At 38.1% G+C, this 25182-nt stretch overlaps 1 protein-coding gene across 1 annotated transcript in view; it reads right to left on the minus strand.

The window, feature by feature from the left end:
* The window catches only part of NAALADL2 (N-acetylated alpha-linked acidic dipeptidase like 2), a 400097-nt gene that overhangs the window by 18678 nt on the left and 356237 nt on the right, over positions 1-25182 (minus strand). Inside the window, exon 12 of the mRNA XM_076341349.1 lies at positions 9601-9694. Coding sequence (XP_076197464.1) covers positions 9601-9694 — 94 coding nt within the window. The remainder of the gene's footprint in view (positions 1-9600; positions 9695-25182) is intronic.

Raw genomic sequence — 25182 nt, forward strand, 5'->3', positions numbered from 1 at the left:
AGATCATTGTGCATAAGCTCTGATCTATTTTTCAAAGAAGATCAATTTGGGCTGTGGTCTTTTAAAACCTAATAAGCTATGAGGAACGATTTTGGGGTACAGCTTGAAATCTACCATTGGAAAAATAAGCATGCAGGAAGCAATGGTTATAAATCAGTAACTGTAACGTCCTTCTGAGACAGAATTTATTCAACGTCATTTGATGCTACTGCTCTGAAGTTTGAAAGCTTGTGCTTAGATTCCACAATGACTGCTGTATAGAAAATCATAATATGCAGAATTTAATTGAATTTTGTTCAACATTTTAGAATCCTAGAGGTTAACAACAGTTGCAGAGGGGATGTCAAATTGTTCCTCTTAATCACTTAAATCATATGTCAATGAGCCAACTAACACTTTAACTGATATCCAAATGTATATTCTAATCCAGTCGATATTTTCAAAACTTTTTAAACTTGGAGTGTTAACTGTTACTTTGTTTGCAATCCTACACAGACAGCAAAAAAATAAAAGCCCACAGCACTTTGGAGCACACCATGATTTCGATATTTCCCTGTTAATAGTCCAGAAAGAAGAATATGATACATGAATGGGAGCATTGTGAATGTGCAGTCTATCCCCACCTGCAGTGCAGGTGAAAAGCATGCCCTTCTTTCCCAGTGCACGCATAAACTTCGTTAATTTTTACAAGCACATGGAGAGAGAAAGCAGAGTCTGAACCTGATATAAAGTCAAAAGTAACATCAGTCAGCAAAAACATATCCAGTGTGCAGAAATGATCTTTAAGGCCAAGATTCACTTTGCCTATTAAGGACAAGGAAATCAACTATCCTTAGATCTTTTAAATGACGATTTAATCAAAACAAACCATTCAGCTTTAGAAGCTGTCTCACCTTTAGTTGAATGTACAAACCTCAGTGAGTTCAGTATCCTAGTGCCTGAAATGACTAACCCAACAAGGTGGTTCAAGACACAAGTTAAATGAATACTAATGTCCCTTGTCTAAGAGATATATGGAGACATCAGAAATAGTAAATGGAGAACATCAACCCATTTCTCAAACTATTTATGGATGGAGTCTGAAAGGTGAGCATATAACAGGAATGGAAAAGCAAATAGGTACAACTAAGAAATTCAAGGACATGCCCGAATATGACATATTCTCCCTCTCACACGGAAAAAGTGATTTGCTATTGGATACATTTCAGCAAAGGGAAAGGAGTTCATAGATGCCCATGCACTCCTGTCATTCAGCTGACTAATGCATTCCAATCTAGCAAAACATGAAATGATCCAAAATACATGGAGAGACAGATGCTGGTGTGAGAGAAACTGTCAGCTTTCCTGAGTTATCAAGATGAATTTCAACAATGAACAGAAGCTCCCTGTGGGAACGGGAGTGAGAGAAGATGGTTTATGTCTGTCTTGGGACAAGGTAGCTTTGTCAATGGCTCTTGCCCAATCCATCTTTCCCTAATTAGAATGGATAACAGGCACGGTAGTACCTTGACGTAAAGGGTTGCTATCTTTCTGATTGAGTCTGGAGTAATTTAAAGTCTGATTAAGTTAGGCTGATGCCTCAGAAAAATATTCTCCAAGCACATAAACTTGGTACATTTGGGATATTTTGCAAAATATCAGTATCTTCAATTTTCAAATCTCAGGCAAACATCCTGTGCAGCTGAAGAACTTGAGATTTCCATGCGTATAATCCAGGCACTGTGGATACCTTACCCTGGGACTTGTGTCAGTATGGAAAGGTTTAAATTCACCCTGTTAGAAAGAATCCTTTGGTTTCAGCAAAGCACTTCATATTCCAAGTAACATACAACATTTATAATTTTTATTCTGAATATTACATAAACAATTGTCAGCTATGCCTTTTCAATAGGGAAGGTGAGATAAAGGGAAAATATATCATTCTATATTTGGAAATGAAGCCAAACAGACCACCCTTTTAAACATAAAAATCCTGTGAATGCTCTCACTCCTTCACAGCATGCATTTTGCCCCTAAACCAATGACATTTTACTTCACAGTCATGAGTAAAAAGCACCGTTTACCTCACACTCGAAACCAGCACTCACTATGAAACAAACACCCAGGCCCTTTTTTAATACTTCAGTACAAAACCTGCAAGTGTCTATGACTAGTGCTACCACAGACAACTAAGAGACTTCAGAGGAAGCAGTCAACGACCTGCTACGCCACCTGGACACTCACAAGCCTATGGGGCTGGATGGGATCCACCCGAGAGTGCTGAGGGAGCTGGTGGAGGAGCTCGCCAAGCCACTCTCCATCATTTATCAGCAGTCCTGGTTAACGGCGGAGGTCCCGGACGACTGGAGGCTTGCCAATGTGACGCCCATCTACAAGAAGGGCCGGAAGGAGGATCCGGGGAACTACAGGCCTGTCAGCCTGACCTCGGTGCCGGGGAAGATGATGGAGCGGTTCATCTTGAGGGCGCTCACAAGGCATGAGCGGGACAACCAGGGGATCAGGCCCAGCCAGCACAGGTTCATGAGAGGCAGGTCCTGCTTGACCAACCTGATCTCCTTCTATGACCAGGTGACCCACCTCGTGGATGAGGGAAAGGCTGTGGATGTGGTCTACCTGCACTTCAGTAAGGCCTTTGACACCGTCTCCCACAGCATTCTCCTAGAGAAGCTGGCGGCTCACGGCTTAGACAGGTGTACTCTGCGCTGGGTCAAAAACTGGCTGGATGGCCGGGCCCAGAGAGTTGTGGTGAATGGAGTTCAACCCAGTTGGCGGCCGGTCACAAGCGGTGTTCCCCAGGGCTCAGTTTTGGGGCTGGTCTTGTTCAATATCTTTATCAATGATCTGGATGAGGGGATCGAGTGCACCCTCAGTAAGTTTGCAGACGACACCAAGTTGGGCGGGAGTGTTGATCTGCTCGAGGGTAGGAAGGCTCTGCAGAGGGACCTGGACAGGCTGGATCGATGGGCCAAGGCCAACTGTATGAGGTTCAACAAGGCCAAGTGCCGGGTCCTGCACTTCGGCCACAACAACCCCATGCAGCGCTACAGGCTTGGGGAAGAGTGGCTGGAAAGCTGCCTGGTGGAAAAGGACCTGGGGGTGCTGGTCGACAGCCGGCTGAACATGAGCCGGCAGTGTGCCCAGGCGGCCAAGAAGGCCAATGGCATCCTGGCCTGTATCAGAAACAGTGTGGCCAGCAGGAGTAGGGAAGTGATCGTGCCCCTGTACTCGGCACTGGTGAGGCCGCACCTCGAATACTGTGTTCAGTTTTGGGCCCCTCACTACAAGAAGGATGTCGAGGTGCTGGAGCGTGTCCAGAGAAGGGCAACGAGGCTGGTGAGGGGTCTGGAGAACAAGTCTTATGAGGAGTGGCTGAGGGAACTGGGGTTGTTTAGCCTGGAGAAAAGGAGGCTGAGGGGAGACCTCATCGCGTTCTACAACTACCTGAAAGGAGGTTGTAGTGAGGGGTGTCGGTCTCTTCTCCCAAGTAACTAGCGATAGGACAAGAGGAAATGGCCTCAAGTTGCACCAGGGGAGTTTTAGATTGGACATGAGGAAAAAATTTCTTTACTGAAAGAGTGGTTAAACATTGGACCAGGCTGCCCAGGGAAGTGGTTGAGTCCCCATCCCTGGAGGTATTTTAAAGACATGTAGATGTGGCGCTTAGGGACATGGTTTAGTGGGCATGGTGGTGTTGGTGTTGGGTTGACGGTTGGACTCGATGATCTTAGAGGTCTTTTCCAACCTTAATGATTCTATGATTCTATAGCTTTAAGGGCATCAGTAGTTTTTACCATAACACACTGAACTTCACTGCCAAGGGAAACTGTGATTTATGCATTTCTCAAGTTGAGAAGCTGGGAGTGGAAGGGCAAATGATTCTTAAAGAAAAGGATGCATTAACTAATAATGTCTTAAACATCTTGTGATGCTTCTATAGAGAAAATAAAAAAACCTGCAAGTGTTACTTCACTCGAGATAAAACAACGCTACATTATTATACTTTGTATTCTTTGTCCTTTTGTCTTCAGTATGAATCATGATGAATCATCTAAGCTAGTTGTTTAGTTGTTAAATAAATAAAATTGCAAGTACAAGAAAGTGACTCAGGAGTATGTATACTCGATCAGAGAATTATACTGTTGAATTTCATTATACTTGCTAAATGTAACTGGATTTTATACAGAAACAGGTTACACCAAATAGATATTTATTTTTACAGACATTGAATACAATAGCCTTTCCCTGCGTAACTGATTGCTCTTATGAAAAGTACTGCTAGAGATTTAACATTTCAAAATTGTGTTTGTGCCCTCTGATATGAACATACTTGCCTACAAGTACCTACAGGAGAATAAGCACAGACAAATCAGCAGTTTAAGGCATGACGCTCGCTCTCCATGCATGTGAACATGTGTTTGCATGTAAGAGAGAGGGGAAATTGCTTTAGGTTTTAATTAGCTTGCACATTCATGATCAGCTACGGTGTGTTGTTGCATTCACTAGGAAGATTTTTCATGCTGTGCAAAATTGGATGATCAGACCTGGCAGTGGAAAATCTGAATGGGAAAGCTTTGTAGAAAGTACCCTAAAAGGGGGCAGAAACACAAATCCACAGACGTCAGTGCAAAGAGTATGTTGCCAACAGCTTCAATTTTGCTACCACGACTGCTACTGCCCAAGCAAACTAATCTGACGTTGCTATAAGAAGCCTCTGTTCAAAGAGGCTATCATTGAAAAGGCATGTTGTGACATATTGTTATGCATGTCAATACAGAGGAAGTTATGAATGACTTTGTACAGAGCTATGGAAACATATAAGGCCTACTGACACAGAATAGATGCTCATTCTTTCCCTTCAGTACCAAATGCTTTGTCCACGGAAAATGCATTTTTCCATGATTTTTTTTTTAAAGGCTGATGAAAGGTTTGCCAGTACTAATATACAATATCTTTGAAAGGATATTGAAGACAAGATGTCAGTGTCTCATGGCAAAGAAGTTATTTCTATCATATATACAGATAACTAACTGTTGCATTTTTCACCTTTGTAGCAGTCAAGAATAATGGGTGGGAACAGTAAAAAAGGACGCTTTCTGAACATTATGGACAGATGGAGAAAGTAACTCTGAAAAGCACCCTAAATGATCAGGGAAATACGGTCAAGCAGGTAAAATGATGCCAAGCTGAAGACTAGCAGATAGCTGTAGGCAATGAGTATGCAGCCATCAACTAAATGACAGAGATATGTTTCTGTATTGATTTTTCTAAGGATGGAGAGTTTAGGCTGATGTTTTGAAATGTACGGGTTGAGCCAGAGCTGTGGAAAGTCATGCAGACTTCCTGGAAATGGCTTATCATAAAACAGACTATTTTTAAATTTCTGCTAGCACTGCCTACTATTATCACCCCAAGTACTTCAGCTGCTGTAACATCTGTAAAACATCCATTCTGGGGAGAAGAAAGGGCCCAACTGATAGGAAGCCACACACAACTGACACTGCATCAGCCAAAGAGCTTGAAATCACAGCCCTTGCCCTCCCTATATAGGGAAAAACAGAAAATCTCACCCCCAGTTAACTTAATTTGTCTTCATAGATCTCTCTCAGCCAGTACCTATTAGAGATGGCTTACAGCTTATCTGATTTGCTTACCAACTTCAGCAGCCTGTGATGAAAGCCACAACTAGGGAATCTTAGCATGTGTGCCTAGTGCTACTCAGCCACCATCCAAGGCTAGGGCAACAGATACCAATTTTTGAAAGGTCTGCATGATCCTAGGTGGGCCCAGTGACCTGCAATAATGAAACGATATCAGCTTCTACAGCCAACAGCACCTAAGTGAGAGACATGGCTAGCATCAAACCTGGTTGCCTTTGTTTTTGTAAGCTGTGTGACTGAACTTGTTATTGGTGAGTCAGTCAGGTGAAAAGGTACAGAAAGGCTTTTGATCCCAGTGAGACACTTTAACACTTCCATCATCAATCCCTGAAGCTTGCTGAAATACACACTAAGTTTCAAAGAGGCTCAAATACAGTGCAAGATAGGCTATAAGGAGCAAGTCCAGACTGCACAGTGCTAAAAGCATTCAGTGGATGATATGAATATGTTTTGAATAAAAATGCTTATATACACACAAAATACTTATATACAAATACTTATACATTTCAACTTGCATATACATACAAAATACTTCTATATAAGTGCTTAAAAGAACCATTTGTATCATTCACACACCAGGTTTGACGTCTTATCTGTGCCCTACCTCAAAAGATAAATTGGGTTTTCATAGCATGCAAGGCCTAGCGAGATATTCTTGTATTTGATTCAAGTTGCAGTGGGTCTTGATTTTAAATGTATGAAAGGCACAAACACCGCACAGTTGCAATGTGTAGTTAATGAGAATATTTTAAACTGTCACCTATTTATGAATTTCTCTAAAATATCACATCTGTGATCAGATAGATAACAGCCTGAATAGCCCCGGGGACTTGGATTTCAGTCTTGGAACCCATCTCATATCATTTATGACCACGAGGTTTCCTGTTAAACATCAGACCATCGGCAGATGCACAGAAAGAAATGTCTCTCCAGTCACAACCCTTCCTTTCAGGTAAACCCAAAAGCAGTAGCTTGTTTCCAAGAGTTCTGGTGTGTGCAAGCGGAGGGAACACATGTCACTTAACAGCCATTTCCCCATCTTTCTGAGGAACAGGCCTCAAGCCAGATGTAAACATGTTGTGGATGACGTTACCCTATAACCTGCCATCCAGCCTATCCTGAATGTAAGAAATGGCTTATAAAGTGCTAATAATCCCATTGAATTTAATGGAGCTAACAGTACAGACACCCACCACATTACAGAATTAAATCCTTTGGAAACATAAATAAATGCAGTATTAACAAATATTAAGACACACACATCCTTCTGTGAGGACATCCAGGAGACTGCAAAACTGTGACTCCAGTATTTACACATATGATTTAACTTCATGTGAGAAAGTCCAACAGGCAATAAAATGTGCGTTTAAGTGACTGGTTGAACCAGATCCCAAAGGCACAAAATTAAGCCTAATGAACAAATCTAGCAAGTTGTGCAGATTTCCCTTCACCTTTTCTACATTTACAGTTTGCATCAAGTTGGAGAAGGAAATAGTTTACTAAGACAATGCACCTTTGAGCTGGAAATCTAAGACAACATAAAATCTTTTGAAGAATGAAGAAATTCATGAGCCATGTTAAAAAGTACAACTTCTCATTTAAGTAACCAGGAAAAAGACCATTGTCTTATTGGTTTCCAAAATAAAAATAAACTGCTATTTGACACAAGTCAGAGATAGATGAGACATGAAAGTCATGAGAAAAATCATTAAACAAAACTCCAAAATAAACAGCTGGGAGAAAATTTATCCTGCTGGCCCTACAGCCTAGAAAATAATTTTCCCTCCCCTGAAGTGGTTGAGTTAAATGATCTAACCGAAGTTAGAGGAAAAAAGACAGTTTAAATCACAATTTCCTGTTACTCAAAATAAAGAAGAAAGGAAGAATAATACCAGACATCTCATGTTCAGTTGAAGGAATACCAGCTGAGCCACACTTTTTATTTGATGATTATTCCCTGCTGTGTTTAGGCTGAACTAAACCAATGTTTATATGACACAAGAGAGCTAAAATTACTTGTCTTTTTGGATGCTCACTGATTCCAGACCAATGCCAGCCTACTGACTCCTAGGTCTTGACAATGATGGATGGCAAAGATTAAAGAAAAGGTATCATACTTCTATGAATGTGTATTACAGGAAAGAGAGACCTTATACTGTAGGGAGTGAATGAAATGCAGGGGAAACACCTCAAGATTGCAAAAAATCTTTAAGTTTGGGATAAGATATCACATTCTACTAAACTATATGTAAAGTTTTGGTGTGGTTTTATAGAACTTCCATCTTTATTTAACAGATCAACTTGAGAGTTCCATAAATGTGTAAATAGAAAAATTATTTTTTAAAGGCCTTTGCACACTACAGGTAATCTGTATAAGAGACATAACTGGAGAAGAGGAAATAACAACATGGTTTTATGTATCTCACATTTTTCCACTGTGAGGTCCTAACAAGGGCATGCTTTGCAGTAGTCTCTTAAATTTCGTGGGGGTTCTTGTCAGGGATGTACCTTTTACCATTCCTTTTAAGTTCACTGAATTCTGACCAGAATACCAGCTTCTGAAATATCTCAGTTTGTACACAATTATGTTAGAGTTTGGCAGCTAAGTTATCAAAAGATTTAATCTCCAAGGACTAAGCCTCTTATGTGCTCTGCACATCCAGCCTACTTTCAACCAGTCACAGAAAAGGAAGGAGAGTTGGCTTTCATTTGAATACACTAAGATACAAGGAAACTGTAAGGGAAAAAGGACAGAATGGGAGGAGGAAGACACACAATACTGAAGAATAAAGCTTATATAGATGAGTGACACTAGATAGCGTTAGAACCTAGACTTCCTCTCCTTCCTTAGTCTTCAGGACTGGAGCTAAGACAGATAATCTTTTCATAATTGATAAGAAGAAGGTTTGTTGTTCTTTTGTAGTCTAGGTAGTAGCAGAGAACATCTCAGTAACATACAATGGGTTTTGTTCCTTATATCAACATTTTTCTACCAACTGTAGAGAAAAAAAAACCCGAAACAGCCCCCAGAAGCAAAGGGAATGCACAACTGCACCCTTTAACTGTGTTATCTTAAACAGCTCAAGCCAAGGCCTATTGGCTTAATTGGGTTCTGTTGTCAACATAGGCCAAAAAGACTGCAGAATGCTTTTTCTTTTATCAAGCCCTAAAAGGCCACAAGACAACAGAAAGAGCCAGAAATGAGAAGGCAACACAGGAACATTAGTAATGGCTCCACAATCTTGATGGAGCAGTCTCATATCAAGGCATTCATTCTACACCTAGCAAACAGTGCCAAATCCAGAGTCTATGAGAATTATATCATTTCCAAGTTACCAGTCACTTCTGTTTACTTTCTGACTAGGAACCTTTTTTGTCCCTCTCCCTAACCCCAACCCATTGTCCCAAACACACCAAGATCAGTTTCAAATACAGAGCTTCCAGGGTCTCAGTGCTTAATCAACTCAAACAATACATGTTGGTAAATTATTGTGCTATGTTGCACCTGCAAAAGGAGAAAAGTTAGCATGCTCTTCCAACAAGGTGAGTTAGTGGAATAACCAAACAAGGAAGATGATTGTGAAAATTAAGGAGCCAAATGGCAATGGGATTACAAGTCCTCTCTTGCTTGTACTGAACAAAGCCTTGAAGGGAATTAAAATCAAGTTCAGTCACAGAGGTTGTTATCTTTTGACTGTAACGATGAGATTTTAATACTAATTATTGCTTAACTGACATAGTAACATCAGAAGAAATATAAACATTTTATGGCTTTATTTAGCAACAAAAACTGTATTTTATTTAGCATTATATAATGACACTGTTTAACTAGTAAAATCACTCGCTACCATTCAAGTGGAAATTGAAAATCCGTATCAGGGAGTAGATGATCCTTTTTCTTCTCTGTATCAATGGAGAACAATATTCCTCTAACAAAAATTACCTTTAAGACTGTTCTGAACTTCTAACGCGATGTCGAGGGCATTAAATGGCAAAACTGGTTCACTGGCAATTTGCAAAGTCACTTGTCCTGTTAGCTGAAAAACAAACAAACAAACACAAATCAGTCAAATAATTTCTAGCAGATTTAATAGCCAGCACTTCTTTTGGAATATCACAGCCTTTCATTACGTTGGATTTTCAGGGAAAAATGAATAAAACCCCATAAGCACATCTTTGTGAAAAGGAAAATGACCTAGACCATTGTCTTTCTAATACAACATTTAAAAAATGTTAAGAGATTACAATTTATGATCACACACAAGAATTCTGTGCAGTAGTTTTTCTGTGGACCTACAATACTGCAGGAGTCTCTGAAGGGCCTTAGTTTTGCTTTGTTTTCAAATAAGACATCTCAACATTCTAAAAATAGGAATGAGGTTTATTGTTTTACTTAGTTCTCTGGTTTTAGTTATCAGATTTTGAGACAAAGCACAAGCAAAAAAAACCCCCAAACATCACAGACATTAATGAGCTTCAGATCAAGCCCACAGCTGAATGCAAGCTGACCTGAAAACCTAAAGTCTTTTGAAGAGATATGTGACAACTTGATGCACGCAGACATACAACTTCCAAACTGGATAGAACACTACATTCTCTCAGTAACTTGCAGAAAGAAATTCCCAAATGAGTGAAAGGGAACTCTCAGTCCACTCCAGACTAGACATTAGCACCTGTCATGAAACTCAATGGCATGAAAGCTTCTTTTCAACAGTTCCAGAGACGAGGCCAGGGACCGACTGGCCTGAGTGCTTTTTTCACTTATAGAAGACAGGCTCTCCAGCTCAAGGCTTACACATGCTACAGGGGCTGTGTATAGAAATATGTCTTTCTGCTGAACTATACCTAGCCTGTGATTAAACAGAGGATTTCAGTCTCTAGGCTGCCAAGTCCCTCACCGTTTGTGGGAGCTATAAAAACACACTGATAAAAACATGCAAGAAACTTTAATTCATCTTCTTCATATCTTGATATTGCAAAAGGGAAAAAAACACCTGTAGGGCTGTGCTCTAAAATGGACTGATGGCTGCAGGTGATGGTGACTGTGTTGATAAAAACGTGGACTGAATAGAATCATGTTGTACAATACTTCCCAAGGTGTTGGGGGGGTTAGAATAATATCTATCCTTCAAAAGCAATATGATAGTTGCTGTGCTGAAAGTAGCATTTTAATTCTACAATACAAAGTAGTAGGAAAAGACAACAATGCTAAGTAATATTAAAAACAACAGTACAGCAATTGGAAAGGAAAACCATCTCCCAGGAAAGTAGATGAAAACAGGTTAGTATCAGAAATACAAGTTTCCTGGAGAAAGATTAATAGAACCCCAACAACATTTCTCAGAAAGCATTAAAGAAATACTGTTTTTTGACCTGGCCACAGATTGATTTGGGTACAGAGACAGAGGGAACATGCTGTATATCAGGCTGCAACCTCCATCTGAGCAGACACACACTGTGAAGCTATTGAGATTTACCTCTAGAGAATACAATATTGCAAAAGGCATGAAGAAAAAACTTACCATATATAGAGTGAGAAAAAAATAGGGAGGAATAATTGTACGTCAGGCTGTTATCAGAAAAACTAAAGAACTAAGAGTGAACTTGAAGGAAGATGAAAAATACTGTGTTTGGACATCTGTGTTAAAATATTACACAGTAACCGCTCATGAAACTTTTCTCCAAACTTCCCGACTGCACGGGCCATTAATGCTTGAAGGCCATTACGTTTTCTATCAGTGATTATACACAGAAGTCTCTGGGTTGAAAAGCATTAGAAAACATTGGTCTCAGGAATATCAGAGAGGTATCACGGAAATACAAAAAATAAAACTGTTAGGGCAAACAGAAACCTGTACAAAACTGTATCCAAATGAGGTTCATATAATCCAGCTATAAGCAACTGTAAAAATCTGGTTCTAAATGTCCAAATGCCATGCAAAATCCTTCCTTGTCCTGCATGGAACTCTTTCAAGGTATAGCTGCCCAAAACATTAACAACCTGTAAGTTGCTATGGAAAAGCAACTGTGGCAATGAAATAACATCTTATTAAAGAGGAGGTATTCTATACGGAGCCCAAACTCATTGAATCCTAAATAGTACTATATCACACTAAACATTTGAATTCTTCCCTGACACCCCGTTTCTGCAAAAATCTTCACTAAACGGTAATGTAAGATGCATATTCATAGGTATATTTCAGGGAGGGACATGAACAGTTATACAGTGCTACTGATACTTTTCAATCTGTTACCGCAATGTTTAAGAACACAAAAGTAGGGAAAAAATGCTTCTTTTCTGAGGCACAAAAGTGGCATTAAAGAGGAGAATACCCTAGTAAGCATCTTTCCTTTTCATCATTATCTCCTACAGAATCTGGCTTGATTTTTGTAAGTTCTTGCCTTATTTCTATTTCTTCCAAGCAATTTTATTTTTTTTTTCTTTTCTTATTTTTCGTAAGACCAAAGTTGTTTTCTCTTTCCTATTCAAATAAAGTTATACCATCAGAATCTTATGACTGACTGAAGCATTTTGGAAACTTTACAGTATCTCTGTATGTAATACTGCAGACATTTGTGTGTTAGTAAACAGGTAACGGTGGATATTACATCACGTACTTCGTAGGCTAATCTGGAAGAAATCAATCACATAAAGGAAAGCTCAGAACATTGGTTTTAACAGAGTAAGTAATAATGCTGCAGAAGCATATATCAAGCAAGACAGAAAAGGCTACTGATTTCTTATTTATAGTCTTATTTTTGGATATACCATTCCCCTGAGTACAACACTGAATATACATGGAAAATAAAGGCAAGCTTCTGCCCCCTTTTCCCTGTTGAAAAATGGTTCAGACTGACTACTGGATTATTAAATGCAAGAATAACTTAGCAAAGAGTAAAGACAACAATTTTCTCATAAACTGAAATGCTAAAGCTGCATAATTGAGTCTATTCCCATACCGAACTGGTTATAACACTAATGACAACTTCTCAAATAACATTTATACATAATAATACACACACAATACACACAATAATTGATGTAACATTTACACAATTAACAAGTCTAAAGAAAAAAATTATAGTTCAAATGCTAATTGATTCTGAAATGCTTTTCTTATACAATTTAAAATTAAAAAATAATCAATTATGTTTCCACTGCGCTTGGCTTTGGGAAAGGTATTCTTCAGTAAACTAAAATGTATTTAATGAACTTCCAATTACTTTAGAGATAGATATTAATATGAACGATAACAATTGTACAGTTATACTGTATATTGCAAAATAAATCTGAATATTCAAAACAGGTTTATACCAAGGTAAATTTTTTTCAAAGTCTTTTACCTTACAGCGTAAACATCTTTGTAGGAAGGAAGTAACTACTGTCCCTGCCTTTATCTCTCTGACACCACGCAGATCCCAAAAGCTAAAAAAAACCAAACCAACAACTTCCAAAAATGCTGGTGTTAAAGATGATTCAGTATCACATGACACTTCCTAAATGAAGCCGTAGGTTCTTCTCTCTTCCAAAGTGTTATAACCTATTCATTTAGGAACTATGTCTTCCTGCAATTCTACCCAACTTATGAACCTAATTTCACTATAAAAGTCAGCTCTCAGGGACATCAGGTGGATCTGCACCAGTCTCCAAAAGACTGTGACAATAAAACAATAACTGGATTAAACACACACAATATGTTCATTTATGTAAATTATAAACATTTTATCTTTTTAGCTGTTTTAAAATGTAAATAAGGAAATGAACTAAAATGGAGTTGGAAGGGTTCATCATAGAAATTATTTTTTTGGTGAGTACGTCACACCTGTTTTTTCAGTGAGTTAAACTCAGTTTTCAAGGCAACTTGCTTCCTCAAATATCCAAGCTGTCTACTAATAACTCAAAGCATGTCTACTGGCATACAAATTTTTTAAAAAAATTGAATACTTAAAACCCAGGACACAAAAACGTGAAAGGCTCCACTCAGCCTTTTTTACACAGATTCAGTATTGCTTTTGGGGCATGCTGTTATTGATCATGTCTTGCAGGGACACGTCTTAAATGTTATCTGGTTTTACACACAACACAGGCATGGCAATCCATCTTCCATTCTGTTGTATGATGAGAAACTTGTAAGATGAATAAAATGAAAACATATTTAGTGGATATGAAGATAAGAAAATATTATGCATGATAGAGATCAATCTGCTAGAATAAACATTAGCATATAGTGTGCAGGCAGTTTCTTTACCACAGAAGTTCACGTGCCAGTCTTTTTTTGTTGTGGTGTTTGTTTTTTTTTTTGTCTACTGAACTTTGTAACTGTGCGTGATATCTAGCCTGTGCGCTATGTAAACCTCAGTGAGTGTAAGTGCTGAGCCTTTAGGACATTTTTAGTTACATTAAGAGTGCTAAAATCTAAATAGACATCTCACATGTCTTCATATGCCAAGTTAAAAACAACATAACTTAAAAAATCAGGTAAACTGCCATGTTTATCCTTTTGTGAACACTGCTCTTAAGTAGTGCTGTACTCCAATTTTACCTGCTGGAATGAATTAGACACAGCTACTTGAAACCTGAATTCTGCAGTGGCGACTCCTCAAGCCATATACCTCTGCAACATACTTTTTCTTCTTTCCTGCAGTCTATAATTTTCAGGTTTTTATTATATAATTTTATTCTATGAACATTAACAACACTTTACCCTACTGATACCTGTGCACTTTTAGAGAAAACTAGCATACACATGGCAGCTAATCTACCAAAACCACAACAACTCATATTAGAAAGCAGATAATGTAACAAGGTAGTGTAGTAGACCTGTGTAGATTCCCAACTACAGACTCAACAGACCTCTATATGTGAGACTTCCTGCTACAGACTCAAACAATCCTTGTAATTGATCAGTGTGTGACACTGGGCAACTAACTCGTTTGAACTCTGAGCCTCAACTTCCTTTTTTGAGTCACGTTTGCCCTCACACCTTGCACCTCTCCCTTCACACGTTACCCATGTGGTTCATGGATGAGGAAAGAGCATGGAAAGACACTGTGCGGTTTCGGGTGATCAATAACAGTGTGTTGAAAATGACAATGCTTTTTTTCTCTTTTTTCTTGCAAAGGTGAATGAAAAGGTTTAACTTTTGCGGCTGGCTGTTACACTGTCTAATCTCAGGTGTCCATCTCTTTGCATCAAGGGGTCTCTCCTTCCACACGTACTGACTAGCAGAGTGACCTGCTGAGATCTTTTGACATCAACCCAAACATAAACAATGGTTTCAGTGTCCACAGCCATGTAAATAAGGAGTAAATCTCTGTGTATATTAAGATCCCCTCTCAGAACCACAACATTAGCAATCTCGAATGTTAAAGTAATCGGCCTTCCCCAACCCCTTCACCATGCAAAATTAAAGAAATATTTCTGATAATACAAGCAAATTTCCTGAATTTGCTTTCTGCTGGTTCCCTCCCCACCTCCGACTTACTTCATGTTATCAGATTTTTTTAATTAAGCATGAGAAATTGAGTTTATTTAAATGAAATCTGTGATTCCCTGGCAATAACATAATTTCAGCACCTAGTATTACTGGATGAGTGGCAGTAATCGTGAGACTCATGATAAATTAATGAACATTTTTAATACTGGGATCTCAATTTACTGTAGAAAAATTTCCTGCATAATCAGTCTATGCAGTTGTTTTTCTTATGTTCGTCACCCCCCAAAAAAGTTAACTGACTCATACAAGAAAAGTAAGAGGGAGGAGCATGAGAAAACAACCAGTTCTTTGACCCTCTATTTTTCTGAAGAACCACATTCACTTGATTAGACGAAGAAATAGAAATCTGATCACAAACATGTTTGCTTTGCACTAAAGCTGTCAACTTTTGAAAACTCAGAACTTCTCAAAAATTGAGTAGTGCCACATGTGTTTTTGTTCTTACTGAAATCTACCTTGGTACCAGGGCATGTAGTTACACTACAGGTCAAACGATATTTTGGGGTATCTTGACATTCAGTTCAACATACTGTATTTTAGGTCAGTAGAGGGCTCTCTGAGAAAAGAGTACAATGAATCTATGGCTATGGTAGGTGAACTAGAGCATAGTAATTCATAACAGATAGCTGTTTCTGACCAAGGAAAGTATGAGGTCTCACAAATACTAAAAACTTTATTTCAACACCCCCCTCTATAATTTAATACTGTTTTATTTACTCTCAGTATAGAAAATACTGATTAGGAAGTAAAAGTGATAGTGAACAAAACATGGATTCTCCCTCTTTGCAGGTATCCTGTGCACAGCAAACACCACAACTAATTGTATTACGGTGGCAGACAGCATTAGGCATCCCAAAAGTTACATATTAAGATAGGCCAGAATTATGGTATCTTGGGCCACTTACTCTGGAGTACAGAAGTTCTCTATTTACATGATCATACGCTACATTTTCTACATGGCTCATGATGAGATTCTCAAGCACTGAGAAATTAAGGTCAAAAGTATTCTCTTAAGTGATTAATTTGCTTAAAATCTAATTTGTTGGCCAACTTACTAATATACAGCATTTAGAGCAGTGAAAGTACATTTTCTATAGATTTCATTCACAGCTGGGAGGGATCATTCACCCCACTGCTTTCAATGTGGAAAACTTGTACTTATCTCTGCTTTGTTTTCTGTGTACATGTAAAAATTCCTACATTTTAAATACATTTATATAAAGTATATGGAAATATATATTTTGTGTATATTTAAATGCATTTATGTGAATCTTCTAATATGTGTATATCAAAAAATATATTTTAAATTGTATTAATTTCTAGCGAGCAATTATACCCCATGCCCTGGATTATAACTCCATAAGGTTATACAGAGTTTCTTTCCACTCACTTCTACCTTCTATCCAGATCACCAATGAAAGGGGTGTGAGTAAGGACATCAAGGGGTCATCACGCCACTCCTCACACAGTGGCAGAGAGCAATCGTCCTCTCTTCACCCAGCACAGAGCGGACAGAGGTGCCTTGTGTCCTGTGAGACATCACTGTGCTCTGGAGCTCACTGTCATGGAAGGTGCCAGACACCAAGAGCACAAACAGGTTTCAGATGGGACTAGACAGACTCATGCAGGGCAGTGCGCTGCTGATTGCTAAAAATGATGTCCAGATTCAAACTAGCTACCGTCAGAGCCTGGGAACCGGGCTGAAGTCTGGCCCGTTGTGGCAGTTCTCACGGTGTTGTTACTGCAGCGGCAGAGAATGAGGGATTATTAACTCAATTTCCAAGATAATAGCTTTATTGAGTTAGGCTTGGCACTGCATAAATGAACTTGTACTCAACCTGGTTTGTTTGGAACTGAGGCAGAGCAACTTTATGTCTGTGCAGAATACACAGGGTTAATGCTTACACAGGAAGCCATAAAGTTAACTGTAAAGCACAGTTCCTTATGTGGGCAGCATAGAAGTGTAGCTAGAAAGGGAGAGTTTCTCAAATGCTTTATTTTTATTTTTTCTGCACATAAACAGAAATTGCATGTCTTTGAAGTATGCAGGTAAGTAGCAATAATCTTGAGAAGAGTTTATAATCACGTATTTCATATTTATGTATGCCAAATTCTAGTGGTATCTAGGTGCAAAGAAAGTGTTGAATTAACTTCTAGAAGGGCCACTAGATTCAAACCTTTTATAGAATCATAGAATGGTTTGGGTTGGAGGGGACCTCTAAAGGTCATCTAGTCCAACTACCCTGCCATGGGCGGGGACATCTTCAACTAGATCAGGTTGCTCGGAGTAAAAATGCTCTTGCTAAAAAAAAAGTTAGTCACTTAGACTTTTCCCTAGTGTGCGTAGTTATGAGCATGCAAAAGGATATAACAGAATGCTCTCCTGCACCAAAAGCTTCATGAGCTCTGGGTGAAGAGGTCACACCATGACAATACAAATCTTTACATTATTACAAACCCTCATGCTAGATTTCTTAGAGAATTTTAAAGTTTGTTCTAGCATTAATTCTTTTTTATCTCCAACTTTAAAGCCAGGTTGCTCTGGTTACCAGCTGCAGACTTTGAGAGAGTGACAAATACAGAGCATTTTGCTTTAAAGCTGAGTAATTTGCAAATAGCATTCCCATAAACCAAGATGCCATTGTTGCACAGAAAGCAACCTGTTAAATGCTTTCATTCGCTGACCCTCTTCAGGTATAGCAGGAGGAGGGGGAAACTAGTGCTAGATCCTTTTTAAAGCAGCAATGTTAACTGCCTGAAGCTGGTTACAGGCAGTCCTCAGGAAATAGATTTAGCTACCGTTTTGATAGAAAGAGAAGTATATAATAAAATATGAAGCAAAATTTATTTCCACACATCAGAGGCAAAGATCTCTAATGACAACGATCATGTATAGAAATTGCATCTTGGATAGATCTTTACTAACTTAAACCTAAACTACATAGCTTATTTTTTTATTTGCATGTGTAATACAGACATTCAAAGGATAAAACATGCAGCTAGCTGACAGTGCACACACTTTAGGACAAGAAATGTTAAGTATTTTTTCGGTTTAAGCCAAAAAGGAAAGTTTAAAGTTAAAGAAAGTAAATGTCATCTCAGAATAACAGACAAGATATATCAGTGTTGATTCCTCTGTACCGGTATGAAAACACAGGATGCTGTGATTAACAGCTTGGACATTTAGTACGTAGTTCCAGAAGTCACCACACTCTTCCATGCTACTAAAGACCTTCATTGTGTTTGCTACCAGTTAGTGAATATCAGTACCTTTCCCTGACTTACGTATGTATTTAAGACTCTAATCAGGATGTTGGCACAACCAGCCCTCCTTACTCATGATACAGGATGATCAAAGCACAGGATGATAGGACTCAGCAAGATAATTGATAATTTTGTTAACAGTTGCCAGACAGTTGGCTGGGTCCTGCTGGTCTATGAGCCTTACAAGTCAGACAGTAATGACTAGCAGATAAAATAAGCAGCAGTGCAAGTCTGCATATAATCACCCAGGTTCACAAGCACTCTATAGAAATATAGATCAGCCTAGCAAACAGTATGTTGTCTTACAGTCCTAATTAATCAAAGTATCTTCTCATACGCTTCAAGATACATGCATGAACCAAGAACCTTCCTGAATTAAGACCAATCACAGGATCATATATTCAAGGACATCCAAGTACTTGCTAAGTTTCTATTTGATCTGTAAAGCCAGTTCTTGTGCTGAATCTGCAGGACTCAGTCTGAAACTTGTGGCATTGTTAAAAACTAGATAATGGTCATCAGAGGAGTGCAATAATAAAGAAATCTACAATAGGAAGCTTCAACCACAGCTTTCAGTTTAGACCTTGATATCATCTTTTTAATCACTCCCCTTTCACAGAAATGGATTTGATTTAATTGAACTCCTAAAAAAAAGTCTCTAATCACACTTCATCAGCATGCAATTATTATTCAAAGCAAACCATATGTACTATTAGGCACTCTTAATTAAAGTAATGCATGTAATCTGCTTCAGTACCTAACAGTTATTCCCCTTGCTGTTCATTATTCTTTTTCTTCCATTATTGTGACAATACTTTTTTTCCCCTATTTTTCCTCATCTATCTCCATTTCATTTATACACTTTTTCAACATTAATGATCATGATATCAGGACACTGAGATGCGTTAATACGCCACCATCCTTAAAAACTCATTGCATAGCATGACCTTCAAAATGTGTCAGACCTGACTATGGAGATTTGTGAGAAGAGGATGAGGAAATGCTGTAGCAGGAGCCTTAAACTATACTCTGTTTTGCCTGAATTTTATTTGCAATTATGAAGTCTTCTAAGTGGCCATACTGAAAGAAGAACGTACGCTAAGCAGCAGTCAGTTCTTAGAGAAAGAGAGACAGGATTTGGGGAGAACCAGGGACAATGGATGGAAGAAGTTGAATCTAGGAGTTGAAGAACCTGAAGAAAAACATCAATGAGGGGTTGAAGCAATGGTTCCTTGAGGAACTTGGAAAACTTGGACAGTCAATTCAGCACCGACTCAACAGAATAAGTGTTATGAAAAGATTCATGAGAACATTACATATTAAAGTCTCCCTATCCTCTCAAACTCAGGAAAGCTAAGATATTTAATGGTTATATAGAGAAAACATTGTTCTTTTCTCTCTTGCCACCTCTTGATGTAAAGGTACCTCCAATTTTTCCACTGAGGTCACCCTAATCAGTGAGGGCTGGAGCACTGACAGTTCATTAAACATGACAGACTAGCCCTGAGGGAGAGACACTAGTGAACCACAGTGCTGAGGATCCAAGGGAAGCTGAAAATACATAGTTCTGTAGTATATAGCTCAAAGAAAAGACCCATAAACATTAACAGACACGTGCCACTTCAGGGGAGAATTGGATGGATAATATACTGAGGCTACCCCCAGACACCAGGATACACTGCAGTACCCGCAAAGAGGCTCAATTTCCTTCTTAGGCAATTACTTCAATTAGGGTTATTCTGCTCTTGGATATGCTCACATGGTAGTTACCAAGCCAGAAAGGTATTTAAGCTTCTTACTGGTATCATAATTCAAAGATGCAATTTCTGTGAATTTTTCACAGTACTTTTCAAATCAGAATATTCAATCTTCAATGTATACTGTGCAAGACATAGAATAAGAAGTAATCAGTTGACTTACATTAATAATTTGAAATTTAAATCTCAAAAGGAGATCTCATACCTCCTCCTGTAATTAAATAGTATAACTTAACAAATAAAGGTGGGGGAAGATTGATTGTTTGATTTTAAAAAGAAAACTTTAATTAAAGATGAATATGTTTGGGACTGAGCAAACTCCCCTCAGGCTTGGGGAAAGTGCCAAGTTTGACAAACTCTTTGAGCCTTAGGGAATCCCAGGTCAGTTTGATGAACCTACTGAGGTATTTTATAATTAGCTGACATGCTCCTGTGGCTACCAATTTACCTGATAGAAGAAACTCCCTCACCTTTCAAACTTGTCCCTGAACAACAATGAATAAAACCCTAACAAATAATGTTTCTCATCACAGAATATTTATATAAACAGAGAAAGAAAACTCAGAAGAGTGTCCTGTGCTATAGAATGGCCCTCGAAATTCATAAGGAACCCTAGCAATAAAACTTAAACTATCTGAAGGTAGAATTGAGATTTATTACCACATCTGGGGCTGTAATAATACACCTGTTACTAAGATAGTCAAATTATGATGGCCATTTCATTCCACTGCACCCTATCTTTATGTGGGCTCTGTATTAAAATGATAAAGGCAGCATGATATAATGGCAACACCAAAGATTAAATAGAGAAGCACATTTTAAAAGCATATAATCTTACAACACTGCAGGAAATGTTACTACTTGCTCAAACGACAGCAGTTGCTGTTAAAAAAATAAATAAATCAATGTTTACCTACAGTACTGCACCATGGTTGCTCCAGGTACTACCTGTTTTAAATATCTTATTATTTATAATCATCATTAGTGTCTAAGCACCAAAAATACATCACATGTCTCAGAAAACAATTCAAAAGACATCTACTCTAAAAGGCTTGTTATCTATCTTAAGCTTAACCGATAGCATCAAACAAAGAAGCGGGAGTACGGCGTATGAAAGGCACAGGTTACTCAAGACTCTCTGACAAGCCTTGTCGTAAGAACAACTCAAAGCTCCGGACTCACCTTGTTGGTAAGCATCATATTTTTGTTAGCTTCTGGTCTTGCTATTGATTCCATAACTTTTGTTTTGGTTTAGCTGAATGCCTATTTGTCTTCAGTTTTAGATTAACTTTATGGAACAAATGAGTTCATCGTAAGAGATCTCAATATGGGCAGACAGACAAGTTTTGCCTGACAGGTAACAACAAGGATGAAGATCTGATGACTCTACCGAAAGAAGAAGATGAAAGGGACATTGTTGAAGAGACTGGAGAGTGGAAGAGAAGGGGTTTGAAAAAGGCAAAAGATTTAGAAAGGAAAACAAGTTGGAATTTGCTGCACAACATAAACAGGAGCCTGGGGAATTTCTGAAAGAGAAGATGGCAAGATTAAAAGGACAGCTGAGGAAGATCATTTTGGCAACAACACTATAGATGGATTGCAGGAAGAAAAAAGACTTGCAAGGCAAATGTGTCAAGACAAGAGAAGATTACAATGCAGACAAGTGGTTTGATCACAAGGCCAAGGGAGAAAAGGATGGATTTTTAGAAATACTATAGAATGAAAATGTATCAGAGGAAAATACTTAACAATGTCCTTCAGCGTACTGTAATCAGTGTGTACTCAGAATAATTTCCCCATACTATGTAAAATTCCAAATAAATAGTCCCCCAAACTGAAGAAGAACTGCAGAATATGGCATTGATATATAGTGAACAAATTAGTGGGAGTGCTGACAGTATCCAAAGTGATATATGCATGCACGTGTGTAAGTGTACTTTATAAATGGATCAAAAACACATCTCAGAATTCTTTTGTATGTTAAAATTGCAGACAGATGCAGTTACAGATAAAATTAGATTTTCAGACCTAAAAATAAATTAAGACTTTGTAGACTCTAAGAATTTCCTTTTCTCCCCTCTGCAGCAGAAAGGCAATGTATATAGGCATTTGATGTACTCTGAATACCTTTAAACTAAATGTAAATAATCTTCAAAAGAGTTTTGATATCAGATTGAACTTTCTAGAACATTTTGCGCTATGTCTACATTGTACGTCAAAAATACAAAACATTTTAAACTTTTTTGTTTGTATATTCAGAGAAACTAAAAAGCCCTACAGAAACTGTTCTGATCTCTTGGGTATACCATAATGCTGTAATAGCTTCTGAACCCTAATTAACAATATTTTCACCCAAGCCTCATCCAATAATAAGGATATGGGGCATTTCTGGGGTGAGGAACTGATCAGAATGCACACTTGATACTGGATTAAAAAAAAAAAAGAAATAGTTTTCATTTATGGACCTAACGAAAAAGACAGACTTTAGAATTCACTCAGTAGCCAAAAGCAGTAGGTAACAAGTAAAAAAACTGTAAGTTTTTAAACACCTTTTAAACTCCATTTCATGTTATGGATACTGACCTCTTAAAATATTTGAAACAAGAAAAATGGAAATGACACTCTAAATCTTGCGGTTTCTAGGAGTTGCTAATTGCGTACTGCTCAGTGGTCACAGTCCACCATCAGGAGGGTTGCCCCAAGAGACAGCCTGTAGGCATCTCCATGTCTGTCCATTCCCAAATGTTTAAAACTTCCATACTGAGAATAGCAGGCACTAGACACAGTATTAGAATAGACCACTATATTATGCTGATTTTGGTAGTATTTATTTTACCTCCAGTCCTCCAGCATTCCCCTGCACAAAAACCACATGTCCCTGAGACAGAGGTTTAACTATACATCTTCAGTCGAGTTTATTGCCTCTTCTGCTTATTCTGCTCAAGTAACAACTGACATTTGCAAAAGAGGGGATGAAGGGGGAGACTAGCACCATCTAAGCAGAGCATTTTATTTGCGCAGAATATTACGTTAAAAGAGCCCAGTAGCTATTAGTGATTATTAATCTTCACTTACAGTAATAGCCATATTTAACAAAAAAATAGGTGATGCTGCAAGTCATGAAAAAAGCCTTTTTAATCGTCAGCCCTGCTAGTCTAAAAGACTCTCCGCCGTATTCATTCAGTTATCATTCTGTAGTTTATAATTAAAGTGCTAATGTATATCAGAATTCTTTGATCTCAAAATAAAGGATTCTTTTACCAAAGAAATTAAGAACACAGTAGTTACAGGAAATTCAAGTTTCCAAGTAAAAATTAAAAGAAACAACCAAAAGTAAAGTAATGTAATTAAGGAAAAAACATTTTTGTTGAATCAGAGAAGGAAAAAACTTTGTGCATAGTCATTCTGGATTGTGGAACAGTTTATCAAGTAAAGTGGCAAAAGACCTTTCTCTTCGATAGTTAAATACAATCTAGGAAGAAAGGAAGTTAAGTGCACTGTGCTGGCAGGAATGGACTAAATGACCTCAAAGAGCTTTATCCTAAGCTAATGAGTAGAGGTAATTCGTATGTCCTGGAATCTAACTTCAATTAGCATGAGTTACCATAACGATTCGTAGTATCGCATCCATGATATTTTATTTCCATTCCGATTTCATATTTGAGGGAAAAGATAGTCAGCAGCATGTTATATCACAAAGTCCGTCTAAATTATTGCAAATAAAAAGAACTACGTTTAGTCATCTATGCTACATACAAGTATTATCTTAAACACTCAAGGTCAGCAGAACTCTTAACATTCAGTCTCGTCTCTTATGTCTTAGTGATTAAAGACAGCGTGACTGAAACCTGACTTTAAAAACTAAAGGAAAAAATTTCCAGAATTAATTTTGGCTTTTAGACTTCTGAGAAGAATCTACTTGGGTCATTGGAGATGTTAACTGGAGTACTTGTTTCCCCACCCCAGGTTAGATGACAGGTAATAAAAAAAGCTAGTAACTAAAAAGGACAGAGTCAGCAAGCCAGTAAGATCCCACACTGCTTATCTGCCAGTACCACCAGTCACTTCTGAAAATGGAACTTGAGCTTTGCAAATATCTTTCAAAAGCAACTACTGGCTCAAAGATGTGAGTGGACACCAGGCAACCTTAGCTCTTACCTCAGCTCTGATATTGTCATCCCTCCACTCACAATCTGCTTCTCTGGGAAAGTGACCTTATTCACCTCACAGGGGTTAAAAAAAAAAAGTTAGCAAAGCCTAATTATATACTATTGCTATCAATCTGCATTCAGTTTCAATGAGCTTTGGATTAGGCAGTTCAATACATTTTATAAACAATATAAACATATTACTGTTGCTATTTAGCAGTGTAAAGGATGTGTTTTGCATTTTTCTCTTCATTACTTTCTTTGAATTAAAACCACTAAGCCGTGCAAAAAAAGCAACGCAACTCTCAGTGGACTAAAACAGCCAAACTGAGAGAAAGTGAGCAAGAGCTTTTTTCTTAACATTAAGAATGCTTCTATTAAAACCATGTGACTCAAGATTATCTTAAGTTTTTCCTACATGACCTCTTAAAAGCAAGATTTCTAGTTCTGCTGCCTTTCGAGACACTATGAAAGCTAAGATTATTGGAACAGACAGTAATTTTAAAGTTATTACGTTTTTCATTCTCAAAGTCACAGTTTAATCATTTTTAAGATCCAACTAGTTGTTTAAGAATGGAAGCTTGAAAGTCCACTACAACTATGGAAAATATGGCAAAAATAGTGCAGGAAACACAGTTACGGATCAAAGGAGACTGCAGAATTTTACCACAGTATACACTTCTCGATGGCTTTGCTTTGTTCTGTTCTTCAGAAAATACCGGCAAATCATACACCCCAAAAATTAAAAGTTTGGGCACATAGGACTTTACTAATGAGTTGCTTAGCTTAACTTCAAGAAGTTTGCAAAAGCTCAGGCAAAGATTGCAGAGAATAAACTGTCACTAAATTTTTTTCTAAT

Source organism: Aptenodytes patagonicus, chromosome 6, assembly GCF_965638725.1.
Source record: "Aptenodytes patagonicus chromosome 6, bAptPat1.pri.cur, whole genome shotgun sequence".
Classification (NCBI taxonomy): domain Eukaryota; kingdom Metazoa; phylum Chordata; class Aves; order Sphenisciformes; family Spheniscidae; genus Aptenodytes; species Aptenodytes patagonicus.